The 24,385-nt window shown below is 41.4% G+C and overlaps 1 protein-coding gene across 9 annotated transcripts in view; it reads left to right on the top strand.

The window, feature by feature from the left end:
• Positions 1-833: 833 nt before the first annotated feature.
• The window catches only part of TSC1 (TSC complex subunit 1), a 52,507-nt gene continuing 28,955 nt past the window's right edge, over positions 834-24,385 (top strand). For 2 of the 9 annotated variants that reach the window (XM_012457915.3, XM_064371706.1), the window contains exons 1-8: positions 834-919; positions 10,779-10,841; positions 16,889-17,074; positions 18,248-18,351; positions 19,522-19,674; positions 21,674-21,818; positions 23,331-23,485; positions 23,867-23,940. In XM_012457915.3, coding sequence (XP_012313338.2) covers positions 16,969-17,074; positions 18,248-18,351; positions 19,522-19,674; positions 21,674-21,818; positions 23,331-23,485; positions 23,867-23,940 — 737 coding nt within the window. In that variant the 5' untranslated portion in view covers positions 834-919; positions 10,779-10,841; positions 16,889-16,968. Of the gene's footprint in view, positions 920-3,247; positions 3,273-10,778; positions 10,842-16,828; positions 17,075-18,247; positions 18,352-19,521; positions 19,675-21,673; positions 21,819-23,330; positions 23,486-23,866; positions 23,941-24,385 lie in introns of those variants that run through there. The other 7 variants (XM_012457916.3, XM_064371707.1, XM_012457917.3 and 4 more) reach the window with 5 other exon arrangements.

The raw sequence follows: 24,385 nt of genomic DNA, 5'->3' as shown, positions 1-24,385 counted from the left end.
CTTTGATTCCTCATGTCACAAATGTCATTGTGCCCATGTCAAGAAATTGAAGCTTAGAGTACTTAAAGCTTTGTTTCAGCAGGGAACGCGACAAGGCGTTCTGATTTGAAAGCTGCCTCCTACTAGGGTTGGTTTTCTCTAGACGTCATGACTAGGTGTGAAGTGTGAGCTATTTGAAGGCAGAAGCCAGGGGGGTCCCCCACAATCCCGGAGGCGGGCTTCTGCAAATGCTCAGCCCAGGAAGGAGGCTGCCCTGACCCCGGGCTTTCCGCCCCTTCCCTGGTGAGCTGCAACTCCCCTAAGGCTCCCAAGCAGGCCCTTCACCCACGCGGGATCCCCGGGAAACAGGATCGCTGCTCTGTAACCGCCCATAGGGACACTCGAGGGGGTTCCAGGCGCGCGAAGGGCAGAAACGACTCCAGGGTCAAGCGGGAGGGCGCTCCAACCACACCCAGCCGCCGCCAGCTTGTTTACGCCTCTCCGCTGTGCCTACCGCCCGCCCGTCACGTGACCTCCCGCCCCGCCCCTCGGGCTCTCGCATGGCTCCTCCCGCTGCGCCGGCCCTTCTTTTTGCCTCCTCGCGGAGTCACAAGATCTCTCAGCAGCATCCTTTCGGAATCCTTCCGCCCGGCCCCGCCCCCTCTGGCATCAAAAACCCTCCTTGCTTTTTTTCTCGTCCAACCCACATCATCGGTTATGAGTGGAAGGGCCTATTCCTTCCGGCAGGGCTGCCAAGCGCGGCCGTCTGTCCTTCGTTTCCAGAAGGAGGCGAGGCGCGGAGGGGAACTCTTTTTTGTGGCGGAGGCCGCTGTCGGACTTGGCCCTTTCACGACGGGGGAGGTGCTGTACGTCCAAGATGGCGGCGCCCTGTAGGCTGGAGGGACTGTGAGGTAAACAGCTGAGGGGGAGGAGACGGTGGGTGAGTATGGGGGTGTCTCCCCCTCCTTTTTATGGGGGCTTTCTGGGGCAGTCCCGGCACCATTACCCCAGTCGGGAAGGTTTGGAGGGGCTGGAGCGAGAGGCTTATTTGCTTGGTAGGGAGCCCGGGGAAGGGGGGTTCGAAAGGCTCTTCCCTCCCTCATATTACGCGCTATCTCCGGCGGGCCTGGCCGGGACTGGCGGGTCCCTGAGGAGGAGAGGTGGGCCGGACCGGGCACTTCGCTCCTCGTGGGCGTCCGAGGGTCCGCTGCACCCATGGCCTCGGTCCCTCTGGCAGGGGTGGGGTGGGCCCCTTCGCCAGCCCCTCACTTGGTGGGGTGACAGGTTCACGCGAGGTGCAGAGGGCAGAGTAGAGACGCCCGGCGGGAGGGGAAGGGTTGCGGTAGTGGGACTGCTTCCAGAACTTAAAGAGAGGGGTCGGGGCAGAGGGGCGTGGAGAATGAATGGAGGTTGCCTGTGGGCATCGGGGACTCGCCTGGACTCGGTGTCTCCGCTGAAATTTGCACGACTGTTGTGCCTCGCTCTGGGTGTACTTGTAGATGTTTAATTGACGGTGAAAGACAGTTACCTTAAAGTATGCAAAGGTGATTCCTAAGAGACAGCTATTTGCAGAGCCACTCCTAGGCGCTCATTCATTCATTTGAGGAACTGGAGGATGCAGAGCCTGCAGTCGGAGGGACCTTGCAGAATTAAAGCTTTGTGTTTCCTGTTTAAAGAGTTTTGCTTTGCGTGTTTTGGATGTGTGGCGGGGACTTGGGAAGGGACGCAGTCCTTTCAAGAACGACAGCTAACGTTAGTGGAGTGCTCTCTGTGTGCCAGGCACTGTGGAAGTGCTTGGCAGTTATTATCTCCTTTGGTCCTCAGGACAGAGAGAAGAGGCAACCACTATTAACACCTCCAATCTTCTCAAATGAAGAAACTGGGGCCCAGAGAGAGCAGGGTACTTTGCTTAAGATCACACCCCAATTGTATCTGAGCCAGGACTGGAACTGCTGGATTCTGACTGATTCTAAATACATGACTCTTAAATTTATCTGTTATTTGATCAAAGCTGGCCTGTCATTAAGTGGTTAGAATTTATCATTTAGCCAAGGCTTGTGCACGTGTGTCTGTTTAATGTTGAAGTGGGGGGATGCACTTGGCTTATCCGCCTTAGCTTTTGTTTGGGATGGCAGTGTTGTGCATGTAAACTTGTTAGTCTAAATTAGGCTAAAAAGTATTTGATATTTTAATAAAACTGATGAGTTTACTGCCGAAAGACGTCCTGCTAAAATCCTTGCTTTTTTTTTTTTTTTTTTTAATAGAAAGCATAGAAATAGCACTTCACTTTGCATGGAGTAAGCTGTAAAAGTGCTAAAATAGAATAATACTCTTCTGAGATACTTTGATTTATAATTTTGGGATCAACTTGGAGTCATCTGAATTCAAACAGGCTGGCAAAGTGGAGCTGTAAATTTCAGGAAGCATTATAAAACCTAATCTTTGGGGAGCCTTTGATTTACCAAGCAACCACCTGTGATTCTTAAGTTGAGCATTCCTGAGTAAACCTGGAATATGCAAATGTGAAAACTGATTTAGGGTTGTGTAGGGAAATGTACCTTTAACAGTCATGCATCAGGCAAATGAGGCTCCTCAGAAACACTGCAACATTCTTTGCCATTGCCCTGGGGAGCTGCAGAATCTTCCTATAACCACCTGGTGTAAACTTAAGGGGTATTTATAGAAGATGTAAACGGAAAATATCCTCTTACTAAAGTTAATATCTTATCTAAAACACTCTTACATCACGTGCCTAGAAGGGCAGATGATGTAAACTTTCTCTGCTTCATGCATTTCCTGGTGTCATAAACACTTGGTATGTTCCTAAATTCCTGGTTAGAAAGCAGGTGGCGACTAGCCTTCTTGTTTCCATAAAATTAGAGTGCTTCAAGTCCTGTGACTCAGTTGTCTTCTTCCTCACCAGGTTAAGAGTTAAAACTGATACTGCTACTGTTGTGGTGTAATATGATGCCTTCTGTGCATGCCTGGTTTCATTCGTGAGATGAAACTTAGCCTTACTAGGGCAAATCTAATATATACCTATATATGTAATGTTTGCAGAATAATGACATTGCTGGAAATGAGATTTGAAACCATAGTGCTCATGAGAACCTCAGTGTACAAATATTTGACACTATAGTAGGTAGACCTACATATTCGGTCTTTGAAGACAATATATATATATATATATATATATATATATATATATATATGTATATATATATATATATTTTTTTTTTTTGGAAGAAGACTGATTCTGATGCACACCAGAGGTTGAGGACTGCTGGCTTCAGGTATCAATCTGGCTATTTTCATTTATTATTAATTGCAGAGGTGTTTCTTAAAATAGTTTCTAGCCTCTTTGTGTGTAGTGGTGGGTGAGTTTTGGGCTCTGAATTAGAGCTGACTTGATCTTATAGCTCTGTCTTCATTTGAAGTTTGTTAGGCTACAGGTATGTTCATTTCTGGGTTCCAGGGCCATAGTGAACTAAAATTAGCTTTTCCTGGAATTAATTGGATATTCTTGGATGCCGATGAGCCAAACACAGCAATCTGTCAACCATTTCTGGCTTTTCTAAAGAGTCAGATAGCTTTTGACCTTCAGTGGGTCACCTAAGTTCTCTGAGCCTCAGAGTCTTCATCTGTGAAAGCAAGAGTTGGATTGTAAATTAATGAGTATTTCTAGGCCTATGTTTCTGTGATTTAAAGTCCTTTGGGGTGTCAGTTAAACATTCTGACTAAATCGATTAAGTCAACGTGTTAATGATTTTAAAATAACCAAGCAAATTGGTGACTTTGAACCTACTCCATTGGGTGAAGATCTATTTATCCTTTATCTTTTCTTTTACATCACAATTTTTTTTTGTTTGTTTTTTGAAGCGGAGTTTCGCCGTTGTTACCCAGGCTGGAGTGCAATGGCGCGATCTCAGCTCACCGCAACCTCTGCCTCCTGGGTTCAAGCAATTCTCCTGCCTCAGCCTCCCGAGTAACTGGGATTACAGGCACGCACCATCATGCCCAGCTAATTTTTGTGGTAGAGATGGGGTTTCACCTTGTTGACCAGGATGGTCTCAATCTCTTGACCTTGTGATCCACCCGCCTCGGCCTCCCAAAGTGCTGGGATTATAGGTGTGAGCCACTGCGCCCGGCCTACATCACAATTTTTTTTTAAAAAAAGGTAATTCCCTGTAGGTTTCCCATATTAGAAATCTCTGAAAGGTTAGTCTTTGTGTTGGTTTTGTCATTTAAGTAGCTGAAGGCATGAAAGAAGAGTGTACTCAGTAGCATTAAGATCTGTGGCTGTTTGCTGGAAATGTGTGTATGTAGTATACACTCGAACACTCAGTTTGTTTTTTTTTAACCTCAGATCATCGGTAACTAATATAATTTGGATGGCATGAAATACTCATTCTTCTCAATTTAAATTCAGCTGAAAGAGGTAACCTGTCAGCAATTTGAGATTATTCTTTCTCTGGTTTATTTTTTAAGCCTCTAGTTGCTAGAAATTAGTAATTTTATGTCTGTTTTCATGGGAGAGAATAAAAATTCAAATCTTATGCACTGTGTATAAATATGCAGTTTCAGGACCTTGTCAGTTTCTTCTTGTCCTTTCTCTTGTTCAGTGCTAACTTTTGTTATGAACAGGGAATCAGCAAAAGGTAACAATATTTTTTACGGTTGAATGAATTCAGATTTCCACCTGATAAGTAAAATGTCTTTAAAAACGGTGCTTTAGTCCAAAATAAAGCATAGTAGTTACTGCCCTACAACTCACAGGGCGCTCTCTTAAGTAGATACGATGGCAGTAAAGGCCGTGAAGTGTTGAGTGTTGAGTAACAAAGGACAGTTTTGCCCTTCCATTGGTGATGTGATGGAAGACACACAGGGGCGCTGCAGGGAGAACAGAGGCAGTGACCTTACTGTGCAAGCAAGCATTAAGACTCTGCTACTTTGAGTAGTTCACAGAGCATTGTAACAAACTTGAACTGTATCCATTTTACGTTATAGAATGTTTTGTCAATGTTTCAAATACCAGTTGTTAAATGGATACACCACTAAGCATTATGTACCCAGCAATACATTTTGTTTAGTAGTAATATTGTTACAATAAAGTTTATATTTTTTGAGTACTCATGTGCCAAACACTGTGCTAAGTATTTTACATGTCTGATTCCCCATTAGCTTCCTACAGCCTTAAGAGGCAGGATAGGAAGAGGAGACAGGCTTAAAGACTTGAAGTAAATTGCCTAAAGCCATTATTCAGTGGCTGAGCTGGGATATGTACCTTTTTGGTTGACTCCAGAGCCCAAACATTTAGTCTTCTACTGTGATAAACTGCCTCTGCTGATCTCATAAATTAACTCACAGGTCAGGTCAGTGGTTCTTAACTTGGGTGGTGGTGGTGGAGAGATGTGTGGACTCAATTCCCCTCTGAAAATCTGTGGAAAGCTATAGACCAAATGTTTCCTCTTCTATGTCCCATTATGTCCCATCATCACCAAAAAACTTCGTATAGACATGGAATTCTGGATATGACTTCAGGGACTTTATGGACCCAGCTTGAAACCCAACTGATCATTTTAGGTAGATTACAGCTCTAAAAATGGACTTTGGCTTTATTAAAAACAATCCTTTTTTTTTAACTAGTAGGCAGGAAAGGCCCAAGTCAAAAGGTGGCTTTATGTACTGTCTAGGTTATAAATTACTTTGTTAAACTTCTGTATTGTACTCAGGTAGGTAACATGCTAAGTGTTTGTCAGGCTTGGCATTTTGGTCTGTCCTGGTACCTTTAGTACCTGTCAGAATTCCACTGGGCCTTTTTCCCAAGGTTTATGCACTATATATTTTTTTCCATCTGAACCTCAATGCAGGTATATTAATTAATGAATGTTTTTTACCTTCATCCTTCTTTTTCCTAGACCAGTGGTTCTGAACCTTTAGTGGACATCAGAATTACCTTAAAGACCCCACCCCCAAAGTTTCTAATTCAGAGATCTGAGGGAAGGCCTGAGAATTTACATTTCTAACAGATAGCCACGTGATGCCCATACTCTTGGTGCCAGGACCACATTTTGAGAACCACTGCCCTAGACAATCAAACTATACCTTTCTTCTCTAGAATACTTCCATTTTGGTCCTATAAATCTGAAACCCAAAGATATCTCACAGTTTGCTTTTATTTCTTTTTTTATGTTTTTTTTTTTTTTTTTTTTGATATGGAGTCTCACTCTTGTCGCCCAGACTGGAGTGCAATGGTGTGATCTCGCCTCACTGCAACCTCTGCCTCCCAGGTTCAAGCGATTCTCCTGCCTTAGCCTCCTGAGTAGCTGGGATTACAGGCACCCACCACCACGCTCCACTAATTTTGTATTTTTACTAGAGATGGGTTTTCACTGTGTTGGCCAGGCTAGTCTCGAACTCCTCACCTCAGGTGATCTGCCCACCTCAGCCTCCCAAAGTGCTGGGATTACAGGCGAATGAGCCACCGTGCCTGGCTGCTTATATTTCTTTTAGGGGAGGCTCTGTGTAATGACTTTTTGAAATGTACATGGTATCTGTTTGGCTTGTATTTTCTTGGTAAATAATGTTCATGTTAATAGAAAGTGAAAACATAAGCATTATTTATTGATGAGATACGCCTTACCAAAATCAAGCTCTGGCCTTACAGGCAAGTTACCAGAGGATTCTTCACCTTTGAGATAGGATATAAGCTTTAGCAAACCATCCATCAAGGCCCCAATGGCAGAAATTCTGAATGGAGAATCTGGCAAGTTGGAGCTCTCCTCCCCCAGTTTGTCCTTGAGAGGGACTCCAGCTGCCGAGACCTTTTAAATCACAGATGACTACACATGTTGGCAGGTTTTACCATCAGCTGTTTTACTCTCACATAGTAAGTAGTTATTTCCTACCCTTTTCTCCTCTCTTCTAGGCACTGATAGAATGGGAACAAGTATCTTACTTACTCTTTTTAGTTGCATTTGTGCTGAAGGCGCCTTGGTTCACTTCATAGAATATTACTCTAAGAAATCACCTGAGAGTTCCTGAGCCAGAGCAGAACATTAACCTAACAGTGTAATGTTTCTGCTCTATCTAACTGTACTTGATGTTGAAATAGTCTGTCCATTGCCTGAAACTGTGTCTGCATTGTCCTTGAATTTTTATGGATAAAAAATTGATATAAAAAACAAGTTATAGTGAAGAGACATCTGCCTTCATGTACACATGCAGTGCATTTTTACATCATAGACAAATGTGTATAAAATTATCTTAGGCAATTTGATATACAGTTACCTATTTTATGTTACATATAGTCCTGAGGAATCGTAGAGGATAGTGTCTAGGCCACATATCACAGCATTTGTTTTTGAAAAGTTCGAATATTTACCTGTAATTCCAGATAAATCCTTTCTAAAGACATCTTAGGTATCTGCCACTAGTATTTTCAAAAGGTATATATACCTCTTGGCTCTCTCACAGCTCATAATGCATCTTGGCTAGGGCAGAGATACGTGAAAAAAATGCATACGGGTCCTGCCAACGACAGCTATCTACGGCTGCTAGGCTGGAGTTCATGTGTAATCCTAGGCATCTAAGCCGTCCATCTGTAAACACCTAAAGAATGATGTTAGTTAAGATGAACAGTAAAGACAGATTGGCCTATGTGCTTTCTGTTTCATCTCAAAATACTTAAACACAGAGCCCCCATCTTCTTCCTCAAACCTACACTTTTCAAAAAGGTTGCTGATAGAAGTGAAGTTACAATGATGAACATAGGTGAAAACACAACTTTTGGGTCAAACACGAAAGGGAAAATATCTAGATCTGGAGGGAGGTTTCTTTTTACATTTGGCTTTCAAAGATAAGGACAGAGGTTGAGACTGATGTTCTGCTCTGCCAGGTGTTTCCATCCGCACCCCTCCTTTTCCCTCTGGAGGTTCACAAATCACATCTCACTTTACTGACCAGACTGATTGTGCTGGGTAGTACCCCCAGGGCAGGATCCAAATACGAATGAGTAAGTCAATAAACACTTAAAAATGTAAGTAAGAGTAGAATAGTAGGTAGCCTTTGACATACCAACATAAAATTGCTGCCGATTTAGTACCATTACCATTTTTAATATAGTGATAAAGAAGTTAAAAGTCTTAACATTGAGTAATGGACAAAAACACTTTGCTTGACAGGGGGTCGGGGCTCATGCCTGTAATCCCAGCACTTTGGGAGGCCGAGGTGGATGGATCACTTGAGCCCAGGAGTTCTAGACCAGCCTGAGCGACATAGGGAGACCCTGCCTCTGAAAAAAAATACAAAAATTAGCCGGGCGTGGTGGTGTGTGCCTGTAGTCCCAGCTACTTGGGAGGCTCAGGTGGGACAATTGCTTGAGCCCGGGAGGCGAAGGTCGCAGTGAACCGTAAGTTGTGATCATGCCACTGCACTCCAGGCTGCACTCTGTCTCAAAAAACACAACAAAACAAAAAAGTAAACCACGAGCAATAAAACCACTCTGCTTTCCTAGAGTAGGTCCTTTATGTAGGACGGGGTCTTGGCTGGGCAGTCTACAGGATCTCATCTGGTGTAGATCCTAACTTTACCTTTGCCTTAGATATTTCTTTTCAGGTAAAAGATCCAACCAGGATTAATTGCAAGAGGAAGTCTATATGACTCACTGGACTAACTGCTGATTTTAAGATTCTAAGATTAGCGGCTCCTGCACTTTAATTCAAGCCCTTTGACTTGGTGGAGTGAGTGTGGCCAGGCAAGCACTCCCTGTCAGAATGGTATTATGATCCCTCTTTTCTGGAGGGCCAGTCTGCCTGCAGCACTTCACAGGCTTGCAGGTGCCATTGAAGACCAGTAGAGTTTAATATCTGGAATGTGTTCCACGTGGAAATATAATTACCCTGCCATCTGGAGCAAGAGATTTTCATTGTTAGAGAGTTGCTCAGTCCACTAGTTTGACTTTGGCCATGGTTGTATATTTAAGAACTTGGTTCGAGTGTTTTCCATGTTTAGAATAATTAGTTGTCCACAGTATATGAGGCTGAGCTTTCATACTCTATATTCAACTCTGGAATGGCTGCCAGAGAAGCTGATTAAATCTTACCTGACCTGAGCAGGGTGTGTTTGCCTCTTGTGTGCCAGGTGCCAGGATGAGCCCTAGGTCTCGCAGATGGTTCCTTTCCTCGCGGAGTTTATAATCTAGTGATCAGATTGTACCTAAATATAGTTTGAAGGACCCATATTTTAAAAGCAAACTAGAATGTATTTATATATCCTCATATTTAAGATGGATATTTAATACAGGTTAATTTGAACAGAAAGTAGGGTGAAAGGGGGAAGAAAACAGAAAAATGATGGCTGTTCACAAATATTTTATGTTTCTTGTGTAGAAGGATTAAACTTAAGTCGTGCTGCACGAAGGCACAATTAGGCTTTGCAGATTTATTTAAGAAATATTGGCTGGGTGCAGTGGCTCACATCTGTAATAGTGACACCTTAGGAGGCCTTGCTGGGAGGATTACTTGAGGCTAGGAGTTTGATAACAGCCTGGGCAACATAGTGAGACCCCATCTCTAAAACGAAAAAAAAAAAAAATTAGTCAGGCATGATGGTGTACGCCTATAGTCCTAGCTACTTGAGAGGCTGAGGTGGGAGGATTACTTGAGCCTAGGAGTTTGAGGTTGCAGTGAGCTATGTTGGCTCCACTGTACTCTAGCCTAAGAGTGAGACCCTGTCTCTAAAAATGAAAGAAAGAGAGAAAGAAAGAAAATAAGAAAGAAAAAGAAAAGAAAGATTTTAACTCCTAGTCATTCAATCAAGAAGTGCCAGACACCATGGTAGCTGCTTGAAACACAGTATTGAGTAAGCTGCAGTCTCTCCCTGGATATAACTTCTAGTGAAGGAGACATGTTCAGTAATTAATCGAGCTTATTTAATTGGATTGTGGTAAGTAACACAAGAAATACAGGCTGCAAGAGTATAATAGGGGACCTGACCTAGTCTGGGAGGTGGGTGTGTGAGGGAAGTGGAGGCCTAGGAGGTCTTCTCTGAGGAAGTGAGCATTTAAGCTGAGATTTTAACAATGAAGAGTGAGTTTAGGAGGAGCTAAAGGTAGAGTCTCTTAGGCCCAGGAATGCGCAGTGTGTGGCTTGGCCAAGGAACTGAAAGGCTAGTGAGGCAAGATGGTGGGGAGTGTGGGGAGGGATGAGGACTGTGGGAACTGTGGCGGGTGCTGAGGTCCTGCAGGCCTACTCAGTGCTTTTTGCCCCTCACTTTCCTGAACCTGCCTCACATGGCTCCTCTGGTAACTTCAGTGTGCCCCACACTGTGCCAAGTACAGTAGGCTGTATCATCTCATGTGGTCCCCACAAGCCTTATGAGCTTGATGCCATCGTTATTCTAACTTTACAGACGAGATAACTTACAGTTAGACATTGGAGACTTAAGATAAATGGCCAAATGTTGCATAGCTAATAAGTTGCAGAGCTTGGATTTTAACCCGGAACTCTCTAATTCTAGGGCCCATCCTGCCCATTCGTTTATACCTCTAACAGACATTAACAAAAGACAGAGATTAAAAGTTCAGCACAATATAAAGAATTTTCCAGCAACCGGCTGTTCAGAAATGTAGACGGGGAGAGGCACGTGCTTCCAGTGATTATGAGTGTTCATTCCAGTGGAAACCTGGTGGCCACCTGTCAGGGATAGAGTAGGAAGAAGGATGTGACAGATGAACCCCTAACTCCCTTCTGATTGCCTCTGGGATTTTGCTTCATTGTATGTATGTTTTCTTCCTTCAGTGACCATGAAAGACACCAGGTTGACAGCACTGGAAACCAAAGTACCAGTTGTCCCCAGAACAGGTAAGGGTATAACCAGGCCAGTGGTTAGAGGAAGGTGGGAGGGAATTATCTTGTCCATGATTGTGCATTCAGGAATTTAACATTTACAGTTTGAGCTACTTGCCAGGAACTGGACCATCTATGGCATGAAATAATTATTCACATTACTGATGATGATCAGTTGCTTATTCATTGCCTGACACTGTGCAAAGTGCATTATATGCATTACTTTTCTTCTTCACAGCCACACTTTCAGTGTATCCCCATTTTACAGGTGAGGATTCGGGCTCAAAGATGGCATGTAATTTTCCTAAAGACGTATAGGTAGTACTTGGTGGACTCAATTCAGTTCTGTTTAGCAGCAAAGTTTGGTTTTAACCACTTCATTAAATTTAAGCCTGTGTGCTGGCACAAGTCATTTAACCAGTGCAGAGGTTCTTAACCTTGGCTGCACCTTAGAAATCCGCATGGGTTTATAAAACAAACCAAATGTGATGTCTGGATTCACCCCTTAACCTGTTCCAGAGTGGGCCCTGGACTTCAGGATTCTGTAAGCTCTCCAGGTGATTCTAATGTACATCCTGGGCTGAGAACCCTTGAGCTGGGTGAGTGAGCATTTGCATCTTAATGTGGCTATTAATTTTGGGGGATGAATTATATGCTATAGTAGTTTTTAGGGATTAGATGATCCTGTCTTAGAATATATCCTTCATAAAAGTTGAGGTGCCGTCATTTCCATGGATGGAATTTCCTCTTAGTGACCTAACTGATCACTGAACTGTAATTTTGGTTTAGCAGTAGTAGTGCCAAGCACAACAGAGTTGTGTATAGGAAGGGTGTAGGAAGACCGGGAGGTGCTTGGTCTGCTGTCTTTGTACATGGACAGCTATGTGATTCATGCCAGGGCTCAGTGGTTGCTGTTTACTGTATCCTGTAACTGTCTGCCTCACCTCTGTCATAGGAGTTATGAAATAAGGTAGAGATTTTTGTCTTACAGATTTAAATCAGTTCATGAATAGGGTCTCGATACAAATTGTAGACTAACAAGAAAGTTAAGTATCGTTCTCTCACAAGTAGGGGAAGTGTTCTGAGTTTGATTTTTCATGTTCAGTGTTGTTGTGTATACTTCATACGGTTCCTTTTTAGAAGTCCACTGTATATGAATTTGAACCCAAAGTCAAACAGTTAAGTGTTCAGATTATTGAGGCCCAAGCTAAATATCACCATCAGAAAATGTAAGTTCTGGGATACAAAAGTAAATCTCAAATTTTATTAAACATTTTTCACGATAGTAATTATATTGCATTTTAGTAGTCAGATTTTAGAAGTTTGAAATTTTAATATAGGAAAAATACTTTGTGGGCACTACAGGCTGCTAGATTACTCCTGTGGTCACTATGTTACATGTATGTAATATTATCTCAGCTGGCACACAACCTCATTAGTAATGTTTTTGGGCAAAGCAGAATTCAAAAAAGTTTCTGGTAGATGGTTTTCTGGAAGGAACCTTGTACCTGAGATTCATAGCTTGGCAAGCCTCAAAGATGCTTCCTTTTCAGTTACAAAAAATTATTGGCCACCTTTAGCAATTATATTTATTTTGAAAGAAAAAGTCCAGCTTTTAATACCATTTTTCTGTTTTCATGGGGGACTCTTGTTTATACTTTTTTCCTCATTTTTAAGACATTTTTGGCCAGGCATGGTGGCTCACACCTGTGATCCCAGGACTTTGGGATGCCAAGGCAGGAGGATCACCTGAGGTCAGGGATTCGAGACCAACCTGGCCAACATGGTAAAACCCTGTCTCTACTAATAATACAAAAATTAGCAGGGCGTGGTGGTGCACACCTGTAATCTCAGCTACTTGGGAGGCTGAGGCAGGAGAATTGCTTAAACCCAGGAGATGGAGGTTGTAGTGAGTTGAGATCATGCCATTGCACTCCAGCCTGGGCAACAGAGCAAGACTCTGTCTCAATTAAAAAAAAAAAAAAAAGACGGGTGCCAAAGCCAGACGCACATCAGATTTTAGCTGCGTCTAGAGACTGAAACCGAACTTTAGCAGATCCCTGTTTTCCATGCTTTTTGAGATCGTAAGTATTGTTTGACCACATCTGATGACTAGTTGTACAGTTTAAAATTGGTTCAAGGTTTCTTATGAATTCCAAAGTATCTTTCATTGAAAAGTGATGACTAAGCGCCTTCCTGCTGCTTTAGATTGGGTGGTCAGGGGAGGCCCATCAGAGATCTGAGACAGTCAGCTGTGCAAGGATGTGGGAGAAAAGCGTTCCATTTGAAGAGGGAACAGCAAATGCAAAGGCCCTGAGCAAGAAAGAGCCAGTATTCATGTGTTTGGGAAGACTGGGACTAGAGCAGAGGAATCGAAGAGGCAGAGGGGGGTTGGGAGGTTAATAACTGGCTAGATCTTTTGAGGCCTTGTAGGCTACTCATGAGTTTCTTAAGTTCCATCGTGTTATTGGCTCTTATTAGTTCCATGGGAAGCCATTGGACGATTTTAAACAGAGGAGTGAGATTCTGATATTCGTATCTCAGTGTCTCTTGTGGTTATTTGGTGGCGAATGAATTTTGTGGGGTAGCATGAATACAAGCAGGGAGAATAGTGAGGGGGGTGGCTGCTCCCTTGTCTCTGAGAGATGATGGGGGCTTCAACTGAGGTGATAGCTAATGGTTTGCTGATGGATTAGATATGGTGGCGGGGGTGGTGAAAGAGTCAAGGAGTCACCTGGGTGTTTGCTTGAGACTGATGGTGGTGCCTTTTACTGAGATCCAGAAGATGGCAGAGTGATGGGTTTTGGAGTGGAGATTGGCATTGAAGGTCATGCCCCCTTAATGTGACTAGCATCATTTACAGCACTGTACTGTGTACTGTATGTGGCCACTAAAGATAATGTTAAACTAAGTGGAACATTGCTTTAGCGTATAGGATATGGAAATGCATTCACTCAGTTGCTGTCTTTTAACTTCTCCTGTATGGCTGTTTTCTGTGGTGACTTCCAAAATGGAAAAGAGACTGTTATGGCTAGAGACTTTTGTGGCTAACGTACTGATGCTTCAGTGTGTCTGCGGTCCTAATCTTTAAGTGACTTTTCTCAGCCAGTCTTCTGTAGGCTGTAAAGTGTGCTTAACCTGTACATCCCATCCACCACCACCACCACTGATTGAGTCCAAGTAGGTCTGGTTTCTTCCCTTTTTTTGTGCATATATTGAACCATGTCTTTTTTTCCGCTATAGAACATATAATTCTTCATTGCACTGGCTAAGTCTGTCTTACCTACTTAACGCCTTGTACGTACTGTACCCTCAAATGTTTGAATGTACTTAAAAAGGAGATATTCTAGTTATGGGACTGATTCCAAGAGCTATGATTTAACTCTTAGGAGGGCTTTTTAGAATGTCAAAAATGCTTGAACTTGAGCCACTTATACAAAGAATCTCACATAAAACCCAATGTTTATATTTTTCCTGGAGATTAAAAACTATGGTAAACAGTAGAATTTTGGAAGGCAGCTGTGCTCACCACTATACCACCAACGCGGCCAACAGTAGAATTTTGGAACCAGAGAGAAAAACTTGTTGCCAAAATGTGTTTCTAATGTGTTTTAGAATAAAACCTTATTTTTGCAAACTGAAAAACAAGCTAGGTAGCCCAAGCTGACTATCGCCAAGTTGACTGGATGGGTGCCATCTTTGTGTAAAATTGAGCTTGTGTCACTCTGGGCTCTGGGGCCGCCTGAATTTGGAGGATCAGATCTGACGTTATCATCTTCTGACTACACAGTAGGCAAACTCAGAGTCTCCCTAGACAGATAGTATGTAAGTAACAATTTTATTGAAACAAAACCAAACTTAGGGACAAGATACTTTTAAATTTCTGAACTACATTCTTTGTCACTAATTGAGAATTATTTATAATTTACCTGAAGTAGAAATCAGTGTGGGGGTTAGCTAGGCAAATAGGCTATTCAGAAGTCATCTTGAAAGTGGTGGCCCAAAGATTTTTCCTGGTATTTTTTATGATAATGTACAGGTACTATGCAGTGAGTGTTTATATGTACCTGGTACTGTACTAACTGCTTTTTGGTTTGGAACTTTTACGATAGAGTCTTACTAATGGTGGTCTCACATTTTGGAGCCCTTTGAAATTAACTTCTTATGTGATTTCCTTGTAAGATTTTTATTTACAGATATGAGTCAGCAACTTCCTATATCATGGATTTGGTATCAAAAAGGCATTTAGACATTTTAATTGATTTTTCTGATAATTGAATTTCTGATTAAGAGCTAAAATTAGTGAATATTACCAGGTTGTAGCTAAACAAGAACATAGATGATAGTAGGTTAATACCTGGCAGTTTCTGGGGTCACTGCTAATTTAAATTTGGCGTTCTTGCAGAAGGAGCTTATCTCTTTCTTTTTCTTTTCTTTTCTTTTTTATGCAGTCTTGCCCAGGCTGGAGTGCAGTGGCATGACCTTGACTCACTGCAACTTCTGCCTCCCAGGCTCAAGTGATTCTCCTGCCTCAGCCTCCCGAGTAGGTGGGACTACAGGCACACACCCCCGCACCCAGCTAATGTTTGTGTTTTTAGTAGAGGTGGAGTTTCACCTTGTTGGTCAGGCTGGTCTTGAACTCCTGACCTCAGGTGATCCGCCTGCCTCAGGCTCCCCTCCCATAGTGCTGAGATTACAGACGTGAGCTACTGCACTCGGCCTCAGCCACCATGTCTGGCCTTAGCTTAATTCTTTTAAAATCTTTAGTTGGATTTTTCTTTATCATAGTGTATCTCAAAAATAATTTGTGTATCACTTTAAGAATTCCCTGGAGTGCTTATTAAAATATAGATTCCTGAGCCCAAAATTCAGTTTTGGAAGGGGCCCAGGTATTGCATTTCTAGCAAACATCCCAGGTGGTTTTGATGCACATTGAAACTTATGAACTGCTACCTAGGCTGACTGAAAGAAACGGAAATTTTATCCTTTTTGGGCATCCATATTCCCATGTGTGAAATAAGGATGATACCTGCTCACATCACATCACAGAGTTGCTGTGATGATCAAAACCACAAGTTAGCTTAGTGTGACACTGAAGGGCTTGGGGCTTTGGAGTCAGGGAGATCTAGGTTCAAATATCAGTTTTTCTCCTCTGGTTTTGCCTCTTGCTCACTTTGTGACCCAGAATAAATGGCTTGATCTCCGTTCTGCTCCCTGTACGATGGGGACAAAAGTGCCAATGACATGGTGGCCATGTTAGGAGTATATACAGTGATGTTTGTAAAAGGTGTATAGTGCTCATCTTATAAATGATAACTGTTACTTGTTTTTACAAATACAGCCTCAGAGACCCAAGTGGGGGATAAATCATAAATGTGTATAGTTTCACTTGGGGAATGAGCTGCTTTTTGTATATCAAGATAAAGCAGCTGCTCTACTACCATAGAGAACTTGGGTTTTGAAGGCTGAGTGTTTGAAGATTTGCCCTAATGATCCCATCTGTGGATACCTCCCTGTAGCCAGTGGTATTTGGGTGTGCAGTTAGATGTCTCAGATAAGGGATATGCTGAAACAGAGAAATGATCTCCAGCTAAGTGTTGGACTTAACAGATTTGTGACCTAACCAGCTGTACTAACTCTTAGACATCTCTTGATGAGATTGTCAAGAAGGAAATAGTATGTATTTAGTTCCCTTTCTGAAAAAAGACTGTCTGCTTTATAGATCAATAATTTGAAATATGAATATAGTCTTAGCCAAAACCCAAGGTAGACTCAGAAGTAGGAGTAAAACTTAGATTTGATCCTATCATTAAGTTGCTGTGACTGGTATCAGTTTTTAAGGTTTCTTTCTGGTGTTATATTTTATAGAAACCCTCCTCATAAACTCATCAAAGAATTATTCATACCCTTCTTTTATCAGCCAAAGGGATTCACTGTTTGAATCAGAGAATTGTGGGCAAACTTTGCATTGCATTGAACACATGCATTGGTTTGTCTTGCAGGTATTTTTTTGTGGGCAAAAATGGGGCCAGTTAGTCACCGTTCATCTTCCTTTGTCTCAGTCTGGTAGTGGCCCCAGTGAAGAGCCTTCAGAACCTGTAAGATACGTCCTGGAGCCGGCACAGCACCTTCAAGCTAGAGAATGGCCCAACAAGCGAATGTCGGGGAGCTCCTCTCCATGCTGGACTCCCCCATGCTGAGTGTGCGGGACGATGTGACAGCTGTCTTTAAAGAGAACCTCAATTCTGGTTAGCAAAGTAATACCTTTTTTAGCTTATCTGCTAAGAAGAAGAGATTGACTTAAAGCCACTAGAATCCTGCTGATACATTTTAGGTTTCATCTTCTGAAGAGTTTTTTTAAACACCCAAAGAGAGCATATGTTGGTGGATTCACTCTATATGTGTTTTAAACTTTCAATTATGGAAATACTTAAATATGCACACATGTGAAGTAAGGATCATGCAGTTAACCCATGAACCCAGTTTCAAATTCTTTCCTCCCTGACTCTCCCACCCTCCAAATATTTTAAAGCAAATCCCAGATATCATTTTAACTGTAAATCATATGTGTGGCTTTTATTATGAAAAGTGCTTAACCTCGTTTTAATATGAGAAATAGAAATTTAAATAGTACCCTTTTTTGCTTACCAGGTTGGCAAAATTAAATATTGAATATAGAAATGGGCACTGTTAGTTAGCATGAATGTGAATTGATGTGTTTAGTCTTTTGGAGTATCTGTCATCAGTTTAAAAATACATATTATAAGAATCTATATCTTATTATAGCTTTGAGTGAAACATAGTGAGACATTGGAAAAACCCAGGTATCCTTCAGTAGGTGAATGGTTAAATTTGTTATGTAGAGCCATGCAGTGGAACCCTAGGAGGACAGAAAGAAATGAAATAGGCCGTAGATGCTGACACCGGAAGGTGGTTACAACACATTGTTTAGTGGAAAAAACACACGTGCACAAACTGTGTCTGTGGACATGAGGGCTGTGTGCATGTGATTGTTCAAGTAGAAAAGAGTTTGAAGAGACACACACTAAACTTAAGGGCGTTTATCTGTGAAGAGTGGGTTTGGAGGCAGGTGGTAAGGAGCACTTTCATTTTTATTTGATGTACTTTTATATAGCCTGAATTATTTTTTGTAATAAAGCAGTAAAAATAAAAGCACTTCATATGTTTTATGCATATTTAGACAAATAAGCTTGGAATTATCCTATTATTAAATTAAGAGGCAGAAATGTCATGCTGCATAAAACTTAGAATAGCATATAAACATTTTCTAGATTTTGTGACAGGCATAAAACTTAGAATAGCATATAACATTTTCTAGATTTTGTGACAGGCAGCTATGTAAGGTGAATTTAGGATGTTAAGGGAAATAGGTATGATCCATTGCCCTTTTCTTGATTTAGATCGTGGTCCTATGCTTGTAAACACCTTGGTGGATTACTACCTGGAAACCAACTCTCAGCCAGTATTGCACATCCTGACCACCTTGCAAGAGCCACATGACAAGGTAACGGCTGAAATATCATAGGCAATTTCATATGTTCTCTCTGAGTACAACAGCTTCTGTGCACGGCCACTGTACAACTTGTCCCAAGCTTATTCTTTTGATTTCTGTGTGCCACTGATGACATTGTTCCCAGTTTATAGCAATATATAAAAATAATTTGTAGGACCTATGTTTCTTGAAAAGTTCATAAAATAAAACATAGTTCAGAGACTGTTAAAGATCTTGTTTAAAGAAATCTTACATTTCCAGTACTATAGTTGCATAGTGATGATTTGGCCCATGGATACCCATTTTTCAACCTATGCTTTGAAAAGGATTTTGAGACTTTTATCAGTATGGAAAAGCTTCAAGTGCAAAGGACTAATGTGGCAAATTAATGAGTCTTGTTTCCCAGCACCAAGCACTTGGAGGGCTCCTTAGTGTTTTCCTTTTGTTTTTAATAAGTAGCTAGTAAAGCGTCGTTACTGCAGACTTTGGTAAGTCTTAAGTGTGTATTTGAGAGCAACCTCCCCAGGATTTGATGATGTTGTCATTGCATGCCTTTTACAGTACATCTTGTTTTGTTTTGTTTTGTTTTCTAAAGACGTGGGGTCTCATTCTGTTGCCCGGACTGGAGCATCGTGGCACAATCATAGCTCACTGTAACTTTGAACTCCAGGCCTCAAACTGTCCTCCCGCCTCAGCCTCCCAAAGTGCAGGGATTGCAGGCATGAGCCACTGCACCTGGCCCATCTTGTTTTTTTATTTACTCTGGCCTGAATTGTAACTTCTACTACCTAATTGATACTTGAGGCCAAACCGTGTAGGTTGTGTTGCTCTAGCAATAAGTGGCTGCTTCCAGCAGGATCCCCTCATGGCTTCAACAACCTGTCACAGTTTGGGTCTAGTGGTTATTGAGGGACTGTGAACAAGTCTCCCTCTTTTTGCATATGTGTATTGTGGGATCCTTTTTCATGAGATGCAAACTGACTGCCTTTTGTCAGGCCAAATGCAGCAGTGTTTTGTTTGCTACCATGGTTTTTAAAATTTTGAATTTGATCTTTTATCTGCATGAGCCTTGTTTTACATTAGAGGCAAGACTTGAGAGACTGGAGCACATCATTGCTGTCTTTATTTGTGCTAACTTGGTATATTCATGTGAAGATTTCCCTTGTTCTTTTACATTTTCAGCACCTCTTGGACAGGATTAACGAATATGTGGGCAAAGCCACCACTCGTTTATCCATCCTCTCGTTACTGGGTCATGTCATAAGACTGCAGCCATCTTGGAAGCATAAGCTCTCTCAAGCACCTCTTTTGCCTTCTTTACTAAAATGTCTCAAGGTAGGATGTTTGTAAGGATCCGAATGAAATGGCTTAATGAGTATAATTTCTGAAATTTTAAGTAACTTAAAGCAAGGAAGCTAGATTTTAATTTTTAGAGTTTAAAACCTTCTAGAGATTTGGCTTTTCTCAAATATAATGTTGTCCAGAGTTGGTACTTAGTAAGTTCTCAAATATATCACTATGACTATTGAATACCCTTGTCCATGCAAATATGGTAAAATTTTGATCAGATGGGTTCAATGTTACATTATTCCAAACCTCTTGATTTCATCATGGTTTAGCCTTCCCTCATTTAAAATATGCTGGATTATCTTTTGGGAATCCCTGTTTCTAAATTATCTTTTAGCTAATAGAAAAATGGCTTAAAGTTTCTGTTAACTGTTTAGGAGCATGGTCTGGTTGCAGCTATAATTAAGACTGTGTTGATGGAAGTTCTTCTAAGTTGCCTTCTAGTTTTTGCACTACATTTAGTGCATTTTTCTACATAGGGAGTCAAAATCTAAATAGAACTTTATGGTTTTAGTTTTAACAGTGGCTTGCGGCCATACTCAGGGTTATTTGCTTAATCTGTTTTAGTTCCTGGACTTGTTTTCTATGTATAAAATAAGAAAATGTGGTTAATATTAACTGCCTGTACCTCACAGAGACATGAAAATATCCAGTAGTATTTGTTCCAGGATGGCAGTACCATTGGATTCATCTGATACAACACCATGCAAATTGATTTTTGTGTCTGCCAAGAAGGGTAACTCTTTTATTATCCCTAGAGGTGGGTCCTAAGGAGTCACATTGGTAGGGTATTATAAAAACATGCATTTAATGTTAAGAAAAAATAGAAACAGTTATAACAACTTAATGTCTTTAAGCAAATGGATTGATGAGAATATAATCTAATTTTGAGACTCAACATTTAGTTCAGATTGCAAAACACTTATCTTTTCCAAAAGAGTAAGCTTTGAATATTTAATCATGGACTGTTACTCAAGTCTTCAGTTAGACTGTTAGGATAAGTGAAATCACGGCTAGTTCTTTTTGCTAAGAATCATTATATAGTCTCATATATTCTCAATTCTCTTACCAGTATATTATTCTTACTAGATATCTTCCATAATGAAAGACTTGATGCTTGATGTAAAAATCCAATATATTTAAAACTTTATTCCCAGACTCATAGATTCCTATTCTAATAGGAATAATGGATGTCTTAGCCTATGTAGTAGTCTTTTGATTAATCCGAATTTCATCTACCTGGCAAACATTTGTGATTTAATTATGGGTCAGGTGAGCTGCTATAGCTAGTCAGAGTTGATTGAGTATCCACTGGGTGTTAAGGGTCTTCAGTTAGCTGGAAGTTATTTATTTGACTTAATATTTAAATTATAGGCATGCTCAAAGGTTTCCATATATATATTTTTAATTTACTGGTCTCTAAATACTGCTTTGAAGTGAGCCATTAAGTTGACTTGTTAGTGTTATACAAATTTCTCCTTCAATTATACTTCTGTTGTAGTTCTTTAAAAAATAGCAAACAAGTAACTTGTCATTGTGTAGTGCGTTTTTTTTTTTAATTGACAACAATATCTTAGGATTTGGTTGAATGAATGAAAACAGAGCAGTGCTCTTGTATTTTGTTGAAAAGCGACTCCTTTTGTTTTCATCCAAGTGCTATAAATAGGGCATCCTAAGGCTTCAGGACTTGGATGTCCCCGAGTCAAGTTTAAACTCATCTCCAGGATGCCTTTGCATAGGTGTATTGTAAATGGTCCTCCTCACTGACTCATTACAGTAGAGCTGGGGCTCAGTGTTTCCTGTTGAGTCTGTTTGAATGATGGAGCATTTCCCTATCCCTCAGTAATCCTTAGGGATAGGAAAATGAGTATGCGAGTGAACTGCTGATGTGTGATTCTCTCAGTGTTTAGAGCCTCTTCACGTACTGTACAATGCCGACCCTGGTGCAGTGCCTGACAGGTGTTCTGTTTGACCTTTTCTCCCGCAGATGGACACCAATGTCGTTGTCCTCACAACAGGCGTCTTGGTGTTGATAACCATGCTACCAATGATTCCACAGTCTGGGAAACAGCATCTTCTTGATTTCTTTGACATTTTTGGCCGTCTTTCATCATGGTGCCTGAAGAAACCAGGTACAGATCTCCTCATATACCTATTGGGCCCTGTGAGGTGAATGCTTTCATTATTGGTGAATCGCTCATATGCTGTAAGGACATGTAGACTTTTATAGCTGTAGTGAGGGGTTTTTACCAGACAGATGAGGGAATACCTTCAGTGCATCCACTACAGGCACATATGAGAAGCATGATTGTTGAGATAACTTTTTTATTTTGTTGGCTTAAAAGGACTGATTGTCAGAGAAATTGAGCAGTAGGATGTAAAACTTCATGATTGTTGATGAAGTGGAAAACAACCTCTGTCTGTATTGCAGTAGTACAGGACTCAGCGTGTGGGACATTTCTGTCTTCCTTGGCTGCTCTGTTGTGACAAAACACAAGTGTCAGTTTCTGAGAACCCGCTTGTTGAATCTGTAGGAGTCAGAGGGAAATGCAGTGTGTCCTTACTAGCACTCTAGCTTCAAATACAGTTGGGTTTTTTTCCTGTCGGCAGGGAGCAGAGTTCTATCAAAGGGATTAGAAGCTGTAAGCATGTGAAATTTGGAATCTTTGGGTTATCCCAGTGTGAGGTATTTCTATCAAAGGATGAAGTATGTCAGACCTGTGAGACAGAACACCGTGGCTTCCTGTACAGGATTAAATTACAAGCATAGGCTCACGTGGTGCCTGCTTGTTTAGTACGATCTTTGGGAGAAAGGAATGGCCTGTCCATTATCGTGGAGGACCTTTATGTATACTGATGTATACTGTGGCCATGGGTTTCCACAGGGTCTAGGTAAGGCTAAATTAAGATGCTCAGTTTCTTTCACTCTTAGTTCTTTAAGCTAATTTCTGGATAATAGTTTTTTTCACTCTGTAGTTATAAATCTGCGTAGCTAAGACTACATGCCGATTTAAAAGTTTCTCACACATTCATTCTATAAATATTGAATGCTTGTTAAACACCAGGTCCGGTGCAAAGCATGGAGAGATGAGTAAGACAGTTCTTTTATCAAGAAGCTCGCTGGGCACAGTGGCTCAAACCTGTAATCCCAGCACTTTGGGAGGCCAAGGCGGGCGGATCACAAGGTCAGGAGTTCAAAACCAGCCTGACCAACATGGTGAAACCCCATCTCTATTAAAAAAAAAAAAAAAAAGAAGTTCATACTGAATTCAGCAATGGAAAAGTATGAATTTTACAGAGAGCTTCTATCATAAAGGTAGTTCAGTATTGTGAGAATGTTTGGGATCCTTTTTGGGCAGTGGCTGGAGAGGAGGGCAGAAGTGAGATCAGGGAGAGCCTTCATGGATCACACTAAGTAGATTGGAGTTTATCCAAGGGTTATAGGGAGCCACTAATGGATTTGAAAAGAGTGTCTGGTATGTTCAGATTTGTTTGCATTGTGGAAAACCACTCTTCCTGTGTTTGGAGTGAGGTGGGAGATACATAGATAAAAAGTCATGCTGGCAGCCACTTGTGTATGTCTGTTTTGCACACCTCAGTCTGCGTCCAACTAAGAGGCTCTTCTCAATGGGTTTCTTTTCTAGGCCACGTGGCAGAAGTCTATCTCGTCCATCTCCACGCCAGTGTGTACGCGCTCTTTCATCGCCTTTATGGAATGTACCCTTGCAACTTCGTCTCCTTTCTGCGTTCTCATTACAGTATGAAAGAAAACTTGGAGACTTTTGAAGAAGTGGTCAAGGTAAATTAAAACTGCTTGTTTGTTTACTACTTAGCATGCTGTTTAGACAGGCTGCATTTATACCTTTTGTATTTAATGGCAGACAGGGAAATTTTGAAAAGAAATTCTGTTTTCTTACTCCCTACTGTAATCCCTAGGCAGCCACTAATCTGTTTTCTGTCTTTATAGATTTGCCTATTCTGGACATTTCATATAAGTGGGATCATAGAAAATGTGGTCTTTTGTCACTGGCTTCTTTCACTCAGTATAATGTTTTCAAGGTTCATCTGTGTTGTAACATGTATCAGTACTTCATTCCTTTTTATTGTCAACTAATATTCCATTGTTTGGATGTTCCACAAACATTCAGCCCTTTATAATTTGTCGACCCAACTCTTCTAGCCAATGATGGAGCATGTGCGAATTCATCCGGAATTAGTGACTGGATCCAAGGACCATGAACTGGACCCTCGAAGGTACAGAAACTAAACTAGTGTCCAAATTTTAAAGAATCTTGAGAGATTGAAAATGTGATCTAGGAGGTTTCCCTGCTGAGGTATATTTGGGAATATAGATGTCCTACTTACAGAATCAGTCCACTTGGAAGCACTTGTACAGCTAAAATTTGTATGAGTTTAAAACATACTCTTCACAGTTGGAGGACTAATAACTCATTTAGCAGCATGGAGAAAGTTGCAGCACAAATGCCCGTCCCCTAGAAAGGCTTACGGTAGTGCCAGTGATTGGGTGATGAAGGAGGTGAAGCATATGGCTAAAAACAAGGGATTGCAGAAAAATAATTTAGTATTAAATTTGGCTTTGTAGAATGGAGAGAGGGCTTCGGGGAATCCTGCATTAAGTATTTGGACTTGCCGAGGTCCTTTCTCCATTCTGCAAAGACAGGTGACTGCCATCCTCTAC

Source organism: Aotus nancymaae, unplaced genomic scaffold, assembly GCF_030222135.1.
Source record: "Aotus nancymaae isolate 86718 unplaced genomic scaffold, 86718_ANA_hifiasm-v0.15.2.pri h1tg000158l, whole genome shotgun sequence".
Taxonomy (NCBI): domain Eukaryota; kingdom Metazoa; phylum Chordata; class Mammalia; order Primates; family Aotidae; genus Aotus; species Aotus nancymaae.
Note: the sequence above shows the minus strand (reverse complement) of the source record. Positions and strands in the feature narration are given on the sequence as shown.